This window comes from Cheilinus undulatus, linkage group 7 (assembly GCF_018320785.1).
Source record: "Cheilinus undulatus linkage group 7, ASM1832078v1, whole genome shotgun sequence".
Classification (NCBI taxonomy): Eukaryota; Metazoa; Chordata; class Actinopteri; order Labriformes; family Labridae; genus Cheilinus; species Cheilinus undulatus.
The window spans coordinates 49,401,076-49,410,779 of record NC_054871.1 but is presented as its reverse complement, the minus strand read 5'-3'; the positions used below and the strand labels follow the sequence as shown (position 1 = coordinate 49,410,779).

Below are 9,704 nucleotides of genomic sequence, written 5' to 3'. Positions count from 1 at the left end.
CTGTTGACATACTATTCCTGCGTGAACTCAGTTCTCCCGTGATCTCTTCCTGCTGATCAGGGCTTGCGCGCTGTGGCGCTGGGCTCTAGACAGCGGGCGAGGTCACTCGCCTTTCGGTCAGCGCAAAGCCACGACGCTTCGGTGCGCACGCTGTATATGGAAATTCGGGGTTAAACCCGCTCCCTGCGACTTGACTTGCTGAATCTCTTGCGACTACTTTAGACAGCTTGATTTGAGCTGCAATGCCTGCTGCGACTCTCACCATTCTAAAACCATCTCGTCACAAATCTTTGGTCTGATTTGGGCTTAAGAAGATGAGCTTAAATCTACCTAAACTTTTGCAAGCTTATTCCATGAACTGAGTGGATTTCTGAATCTGTCTGACTCACGTATGGTCCATTTTATTCAAATTGAGAATTCATGGTTTTGGACTTCACTACATTCACTATAAAACTGAACTCATTGCACAGCGTCTCATGTCTGTAGGCCATGCGGATCTGTGCAACGTTGGTCCGTCTGATATCGTTTCCTTCAGGTCCATCTTTCAGATAATTTATGCCCAGAAAGTGCTTCTTATCCTGGTGAGCCAGTCCACTCTGCAGCACACTGTTTCTGGCTATTTCACACACATCACAGGTGCTGAGCTTCCACAGCTGAGCTGCTATAGCGTACTCCTCCATTAAAGGTTCCTTGGTGTAGTGGAACTGCATTGGATCATCGGTGGACAGGGACACACAAAGACCTTTACGCAGGAACTTTCTGAGAGGATTTTTGGAGTACTCCAGAAATAGACTGTTGTTGCTGAGTGGAGACATTGCAATTGGAACTTGAGCCAGGTAGTACAGGTACTGCAACACAGGGCTCTTTTTCAAGTTGAGTCCATGTGAGATGTTGTCTGCTGCCAGAAAAGCAGAGACTAAATGTGTGATTGATCCGGCTTCTCCGCAGTGAGGACGGAACTGGAAGGTACTTAATCCTCGCTCTTTCCGGAGATTGTTGAGGACCATGATGTTTGCATACATGTAGAAGATGTAGTAACTGTATGGTGGATTGTCGTCTCTAGTCCACTGCTCAGGCTTTGGGCTCCTGCAGGAGAACATGTGATCGCTGTGTTTGGACTCATCATCCACACTGTCGAATCCGGACACATATTTGAGGAAGACATGGAGTTCTTTGTGCTTCTGCGGGTTAACCGTCGCCTCAAACAAAGGGAGAAAAATGTTCTCCAACATCTTCGCAAAATTAGGTACCAGCTTCTTGGACTTGAAAATATCGTATATTCTGGGCACTTGAATGATCCACCTCATGTTTGGAGAGTAAACTTTATGGTTAATGAACCACTTGGACAGATTGTCCCACTCCTTGGGAGAGCGTCCATAGATGGAGAGACGCGGTTCTGCATGCTGGTACTTGCTCTCCTCTAGGTCATGGGCTACCTCCTTTATGATACGAGCAAAGTACTCGCCACCAATGAGGTTGTCTGTTTTCAGGAAGATTTCCCGAAGTTCACTAGCTCCCACTGGGTTATATTTCGAATTAAACTTGTCAAACCGATGAAAGGTTTGCCTCCCAGCATGCACGTCAAGAGAGTCCACAGTGAGGTCATAGGGGTCCTTGTTAAGGCTGTGGAAAACCTGCTGCAGAGTCATCTTTTGCCCCGCATTTTCCAACACCACACGGTCAGCATCGGTCTTGCATGTGTTCTGAATGAAGGTCAGCAGGTGTTTCTGAGACATGCAGGCAGCTGCATGAATGTGTGTGTCCACTTTTCTAACATTGTAGAAATCTCTGTGAGGCACGCCCTTCAGTTCCTTCAGCTCAGCCGTCTCGTTGAGCATCTCATGAAGGTCGAACTTTGAACTCAAGAAGTTTAGTCGTCTGTGACAGTACGTCTTCGTGGGCCCATCTGCAATCATTGCCAGCACATAATTGAAATCTCTGGCAAAAGTCTCAAGATCTAGATAAGGAAGGTCGTGGGGCTTGTTTTCTCTCAGAGCCTCAGCACTGTCATACACATACACTATCCCGTCCTTCATCTTGAGTTCATAGTTCAGGTTGTCAGGGATGTTCTCCATGCTGTATGGATCCTCTCCTTCTTTTGGATGAGGGCACATATCTGGTAGAACCTCATCATTTTCCCTCCATCTTGTGTTCTCAGCAGATCGCAGGAACTGAGCCGTGGTTCTGCATAATCGGTGATAGGCAAGCTTTGAGTATTTTTCACGAATAAGCAAAGCCTTAAAAAGACTTTTGGCTGCCTGCTCATAATCCTCCACAGTGATTCCAGCACAATAATCACCACTGATAGTGACTCTTTGATAGTCAGGGAAATTATCTGGCACTGAGGACGGCCCAGCTTGTGCTGCTGATGAGGAAGTGCTGGGGCTGTCACAGCTGGGCTCCTTTGCTAGATGACGGGTCTTCTCTCTTCTCTTCCTAGGACCCTCAGTCTTCTTTGAATTTTTCCTAACATTTTTAGTTTCTTTAGATTGGGCCTTGGTATTTTCCTCTGCAGGACTTGGGGTCTCTTTGCTTCTTTTTCTTGGTCTGTTCACTGCTTCATCAGGGTCTGATTTCCTTTTGCTGCTGGTCTTTGTCTCTTCAGTATTCACTGAAACCCTCGGTCCTTTATTGGGTCCAGAGAGACGCTGGGTTTCTTCTGAACAAGTGTGACAATCAAAGATGAAGCAAAAAAAAACATGGTTAGAGAGATCATTACCATTTTTGCAAGACAGGATTAACGTGAATCATTGCAAACATGAGTACATTATACCATCCTGACTTCATGAGTGGTTAGATTTTATTCATATTATCAGGAATTGTAACACTTTAAGTAGTTTAAATGGTTTAAGGGCCTAGGTCTACTATTGGCCTTTCCTTTTTTAAGCCTGTATTTGCAGATAAAATGATTCCAGGTCAGTATAATGCTCAGAAATATTATGTGTGTTATAAAACACATTTGTCCTGAAAAGCCTCAAAAATATTCCAACTATGACATTTTTGGTCAGATGTCCAAACTGATCATCATCCTGAGCAATGAGGACCCAAACCTCATGTCATTTCTTCACTATTATCAGTTGTGAAATCTGAAGTTAGCTCTATTCTACACTGTCTTTAACAAGATAACCAGGTGTGGCTGTTATTTGGGATTTATTTAAACCGGGACAGCAGCGGTTCAAACCAGGTCCCTTTAGTGTTTTACAGGGATTTGCTGTGACTCATGCAGCTTGAAATAAGAACGGTCCATGGTTGCCCTAACTAGTTATCCTAACAGTTATCTTCCTCTTTGAATTTAGCCTTTACTTCAGTGATGAAATTTTTGTAATTTGCCTTTAAACTTACCTTTGCCATCAGAAGTCCCAGTGAATCTTTGACTACAGCCCTCATCTGGACGTTGACTCGTCCTTTTCTTCTTGGTTTCTCTTTCAAGACTTCCATCTGAAGTCCTCTTGAGGGTGTTTTCTTCCAATCGAATGTTCCCTACCTCCATGTGGGGTCCTGCAGCAACAGACAATAATAGTTTTACTTGGGCTGAATATTTACTTAATAAGTCTGACTGGCTTATATGAAAAAACTGTCTATCAGCTACATTAATCCTTTTAAAAATTCAGAGACATAACAGATTTTTTAGTTTATAATTTTGCGTGGAAGCAAACAGTTTCCACAACAGCACAAAAATACAACAACTTGGCGCAGCAGATGCAAATAAAAACTCACAATGGAAGTGGGGCCATTATTAGGGACGGACCTGCTAGCAAGCTAAAGGCTCCGTTAGCAATAAGTTACATACAACACCACTACTCAAAATAATTTCTGTACTCACAGTATGTAATTTGTAGTGTGTTTTTTATGATTTTTAATAACTGTAACCTCCTGTACAGTTTAATATATATGTAAACAACTATCTAAATCAAACTGATCAGGTCCATTCATTCGCCTGACAGTTTACGTCATGTACATCGGACCCCAAACGTAGCTGTCCGCGCTGTTTACCAGTTAAAATTACTTCTAAAACGTATCGATTACAAAATAAAATGTGCATGAAGTGGAGCTGACGAACAAACAATGTTTACTTACTTTAATTACTCAATCCAAGCAGGTCTTCAGTTAGTTTGCATTCTTGTACTTAACTGTATTGCTAATGGAGCCGTTAGCATGTTAGCAGGTCCGTCCCTAATAACGGCCCCACTTCCTTTGTGAGTTTTTATTTGCATCTGCTGGGCCAAGTTGTTGTATTTTTGTGCTGTTGTGGAATCTGTTTGCTTCCACGCCGTGCAGAGTTTATGTATCCATGCATGGCACTAAGTACTTGAATTCATGCGCTGCAGCAAGTTTTTGTATTTGTGTTTTGAACTTTTGTTTTTGTGTTTTTCTAAAATGTTGTGTGTTTTCCTTTTAGCAAAGCGTTTTGAATTTGCATTCAAGTGAGGCCTCTCGGCCACTGTATTCTTGTATCCATTTTGCTCAAAGGAAAATGTAAGTAAACTCAACGTTTACTGTAAACCCTAATATGTTTTTCCTCAAAAACATAAACAGAGCCTCAGCAAACAAAAAAAAAACGTCCAACAAGTAAACTACAACCTCATAGATGTTATGTGTGTTATGAAACACATTTGTCCTGAAAAGCCTCAAAAATATTCCAACTATGACATTTTTGGTCAGATGTCCAAACTGATCATCATCCTAAGCAATGAGGACCCAAACCTCATGTCATTTCTTCACTATTATCAGTTGTGAAATCTGAAGTTAGCTCTATTCTACACTGTCTTTAACAAGCTAACCAGGTGTGGCTGTTATTTGGGATTTATTTAAACCGGGACAGCAGCGGTTCAAACCAGGTCCCTTTAGTGTTTTACAGAGATTTGCTGTGACTCATGCAGCTTGAAATAAGAACGGTCCATGGTTGCCCTAACTAGTTATCTTAACAGTTATCTTCCTCTTTGAATTTAGCCTTTACTTCAGTGATGAAATTTTTGTAATTTGCCTTTAAACTTACCTTTGCCATCAGAAGTCCCAGTGAATCTTTGACTACAGCCCTCATCTGGACGTTGACTCGTCCTTTTCTTCTTGGTTTCTCTTTCAAGACTTCCATCTGAAGTCCTCTTGAGGGTGTTTTCCTCCAATTGAATGTTCCCTACCTCCATGTGGGGTCCTGCAGCAACAGACAATAATAGTTTTACTTGGGCTGAATATTTACTTAATAAGTCTGACTGGCTTATATGAAAAAACTGTCTATCAGCTACATTAATCCTTTTAAAAATTCAGAGACATAACAGATTTTTTAGTTTATAATTTTGCGTGGAAGCAAACAGTTTCCACAACAGCACAAAACACAACAACTTGGCGCAGCAGATGCAAATAAAAACTCACAATGGAAGTGGGGCTATTAGGGACGGACCTGCTAGCAAGCTAAAGGCTCCGTTAGCAATAAGTTACATACAACACCACTACTCAAAATAATTTCTGTACTCACAGTATGTAATTTGTAGTGTGTTTTTTATGATTTTTAATAACTGTAACCTCCTGTACAGTTTAATATATATGTAAACAACTATCTAAATCAAACTGATCAGGTCCATTCATTCGCCTGACAGTTTACGTCATGTACATCGGACCCCAACGTAGCTGTCCGCTGTTTACCAGTTAAAATTACTTCTAAAACGTATCGATTACAAAATAAAATGTGCATGAAGTGGAGCTGACGAACAAACAATGTTTACTTACTTTAATTACTCAATCCAAGCAGGTCTTCAGTTAGTTTGCATTCTTGTACTTAACTGTATTGCTAATGGAGCCGTTAGCATGTTAGCAGGTCCGTCCCTAATAACGGCCCCACTTCCTTTGTGAGTTTTTATTTGCATCTGCTGGGCCAAGTTGTTGTATTTTTGTGCTGTTGTGGAATCTGTTTGCTTCCACGCCGTGCAGAGTTTATGTATCCATGAATGGCACTAAGTACTTGAATTCATGCGCTGCAGCAAGTTTTTGTATTTGTGTTTTGAACTTTTGTTTTGTGTTTTTCTAAAATGTTGTGTGTTTTCCTTTTAGCAAAGCGTTTGAATTTGCATTCAAGTGAGGCCTCTCGCCACTGTATTCTTGTATCCATTTTGCTCAAAGGAAAATGTAAGTAAACTCAACGTTTACTGTAAACCCTATTATGTTTTTCCTCAAAAACATATACATTGCCTGATAAAACAATTAAAAAACGTCCAACAAGTAATCTATAAACTGATAGATGTTATGTGTTTTATTAAACACATTTGTCCTGAAAAGCCTCAAAATATTCCAACTATGACATTTTTGGTCAGATGTCCAAACTGATCATCATCCTAAGCAATGAGGACCCAAACCTCATGTCATTTCTTCACTATTATCAGTTGTGAAATCTGAAGTTAGCTCTATTCTACACTGTCTTTAACAAGCTAACCAGGTGTGGCTGTTATTTGGGATTTATTTAAACCGGGACAGCAGCGGTTCAAACCAGGTCCCTTTAGTGTTTTACAGAGATTTGCTGTGACTCATGCAGCTTGAAATAAGAACGGTCCATGGTTGCCCTAACTAGTTATCTTAACAGTTATCTTCCTCTTTGAATTTAGCCTTTACTTCAGTGATGAAATTTTTGTAATTTGCCTTTAAACTTACCTTTGCCATCAGAAGTCCCAGTGAATCTTTGACTACAGCCCTCATCTGGACGTTGACTCGTCCTTTTCTTCTTGGTTTCTCTTTCAAGACTTCCATCTGAAGTCCTCTTGAGGGTGTTTTCTTCCAATCGAATGTTCCCTACCTCCATGTGGGGTCCTGCAGCAACAGACAATAATAGTTTTACTTGGGCTGAATATTTACTTAATAAGTCTGACTGGCTTATATGAAAAAACTGTCTATCAGCTACATTAATCCTTTTAAAAATTCAGAGACATAACAGATTTTTTAGTTTATAATTTTAAATCCTAAATACTTACTCTGTTGTGCATTTGAGGCACGACCCCGAACAGTCCTTGGTGTCCGCGATTTTGATTTCATGACCCTGGAATTAAACAACGCTGAAACGACAACTGAGCGCGAAACGCCACGAAAAAACAACACCGTCCACGCAAAATCAACGCCTGTCTACCAATAATAAACACTTGTCTACGCCAAATTAACAACCGTGTGCAACAAATTACACAACAGTCTACGACAAACACGCGCCTTCCTAGGAAAAATCAACACCTGTTTACGCCAAATTGCCGCCTGCATACGTCGCATGAACGCCAGACTGTCTTCTGGCTGACCTGTCTCTTATTCTAGCTTCAAAGGACAGTTCCGGAATGTTCAGATCAAAGGACAATGATGTCACAATATTCCGTTCATTGTTCTAATGCATGTAGAATGGCATGGGAATTCTAGAACAACATACAACAGACAATTCAAAATTGTCATGCCCCTTTCCCTGCTGGTAACCGTGGCAACCAGTGAAATTAAAAACAAGACTAGGTTAAAACCTGTATATAGCTGACTGCATCTATCTCGGGTGCTTGTTGAAATGCCTGCCTAACATGTGTGTTCTGGCATAGGGATTATATCAGTATTGATATTTTTCTATTATTTTCAGCCAAATTTATTGTAACTGCATGAAAGTGCTGGTCTGGGTAAATCCGAGCTAACCGCTCCTCTAGCAGGCCTTGTATACAAGCAGTCACACAACAAGTAACTCTTTCCCCCTCTATCACACACTCATGGCGAAACAGGTTGGCAGGAAAGCTAAACACCCTTTTAATCACAGAAAGCTTCTAGTGTTGCTCTCTCTGCTTGCAGAAATGTCCAGTTTTGAAAAAAGTGCTGCTGTGACTAACAGCCTTTGCACGCTGAGTCTGTTTAGTTCATACGAATTTTTTGCATGTTAGAAAACAAAATTGAGCTCATGTCGTTATAATCATGTTTGCACACTGACCCCAAAATTTTCGGCTGTCATAAATTTTTTAGAACAGGCTCGATTTTATGCAAAACTTTGGATCAATTCATTTAAAGCAGCACAACGGAACTTTCACTTTTTTTTATATTAAATATTTGATCATTTTTTAAAAAAACAACCATTTGAACCATTTTTAACAAATAAGATGCATGACAAACTTACTCATAAGTCCATTCTTGATTAAAGCAGCAGATTTCTGCATAAATTCACCAGTTCAGGGGGTGGAGAATTTATTTTTCTCTATTAAATCTAAATATCTTTTTCCTTCATGTGTTTTTCACCAGTGAGGATGCAGCATATTCACATCAATCCTCATGGCATACCCTTTGAATAAAATGTGTTTGTTACAATTTATACGTCCTTTTGCTTGATCCTTCCAATTTAAATCCAAACCTCCAGTCCAACCTTGAGCTGTACTAACTTTTCTGACACGTATGCCAGCAAATCTGTCAGTTAGAGGTCTGAATTATTTTCTTTATTACTGCAAAGGCTAAAGCCAGTCCATTTATACCAGAACCCCATCTCAACCTCTCCACCTCTAAATCAAATTTGCTTTATGAAAATCTAAACATTTTCTGCTTTACCCTTCCAACTTGTTTAGATAATAAAACGTCATTTTTATGTCAGTCTTTCAAAGAGTTTTTAGTTTAGTGTACAATAATTTTTCATTGAAGAAATCTGTGGTATCTTTTGGACATTTTTAACTCAATCACTGCAACATTAAGTCAGATTTAGCTGCTTAAAGACCCTGTAAAGCGATAATAAATCTGTATTTAGGCTTGTTGTATGACAGGCTGATGTGTTATGAACCCCAAGGTCAAATTTCAGTCCAATAAAACATCTTTAAGTTCATAAAATTCTGCTTTAAAATCATGAAAAATGAGGCAGTAAAATCTGCTCCAGGATGGTGTGGGTGTGACTGAATGAGTCCTGAAGTATCATAAACTCTACCCAAGCTCCATAGAATCCATCTTGCAAAGCTCCCATCTGAAGCGTTTGGGCCCGGCTAGAAAGTGACAGGAGCAATCAGCGATGAGGGGCAGTACTTTCAGGCATGGCAGAGTGGTGACGTAGTTATGGAGGAAGAGATTAGCGTGGATGCTGCTAAAGCGCCAGTTTTATCAGAACTTGACATTTCTTCATTAAAAGAAGAACAAAGAACAGCAGTGAGTTGTTTTCTTTTCAAAAACGACGAAAGCTGAGTACTTACATGTCTATAGTCCCCATGTTTCTGTTATTCCTCAGTAGCTGCACACGCGCAGCTCGATACCAAATTTCTACCTGCCAATTTAACGCCCTTTCAGCCACTTTTTAATCCCCTTTTACCACTTAATATGCCCTTTTTTGTCACTTTAACCAATTTTTGCCCCCTTTTTTTGCCACTTATATCCAATTTTTGGCATTTCTAACCCATTTCTGCTACTTTTAAAATCTAATTTCACCACCTTTCCCACCATTTCTTGCCATTATTAACCAATTTCAGCTATTTTTAATGTATTTTTATTATGTTTTAAACAAAAGGATGTACATTTTTAAAAGACCAGCTGCTACCTGGCATGGACAAGTCTTCACTACCATGAGGGGTGCTGAAAAAACTGGTCCTGATACTGATCAGCTCCTCACTGGTCTGTCTTGAGGTCCTTGTCATCTGCCTGTTGTCTTGGCCGGTTACTAAGTGGTCTTTGGAGTAGTTATTATACATTTAATACACCTTCTCCCTTTTCTCATTGTGTTGGCAACACTGTGCTGAATAAAT

General features: G+C 40.2%; 1 protein-coding gene across 1 annotated transcript; it reads right to left on the bottom strand.

The window, feature by feature from the left end:
* Positions 1-401: 401 nt before the first annotated feature.
* LOC121511720 (AMP deaminase 3-like) lies at positions 402-6,787 on the bottom strand. Its single transcript, XM_041790485.1, has 4 exons — positions 6,640-6,787; positions 4,997-5,152; positions 3,343-3,498; positions 402-2,659 (listed from the first exon to the last, which is right to left on the bottom strand). The coding sequence occupies exons 1-4, from the start codon at positions 6,785-6,787 to the stop codon at positions 402-404; spliced, it is 2,718 nt and encodes a 905-aa protein (XP_041646419.1).
* Positions 6,788-9,704: the final 2,917 nt, after the last annotated feature.

Excerpts from the sequence above, each read along its gene's own strand:
- LOC121511720 (XM_041790485.1), bottom strand. The coding sequence starts at position 6,787 with ATGGAGGTAGGGAACATTCGATTGGAAGAAAACACCCTCAAGAGGACT. Across the intron at positions 5,153-6,639 it reads TGGGACTTCTGATGGCAAAG|GACCCCACATGGAGGTAGGG; the intron begins GTAAGTTTAAAG and ends CTGTTGCTGCAG. Across the intron at positions 2,660-3,342 it reads TGGGACTTCTGATGGCAAAG|AAGAAACCCAGCGTCTCTCT; the intron begins GTAAGTTTAAAG and ends ACACTTGTTCAG.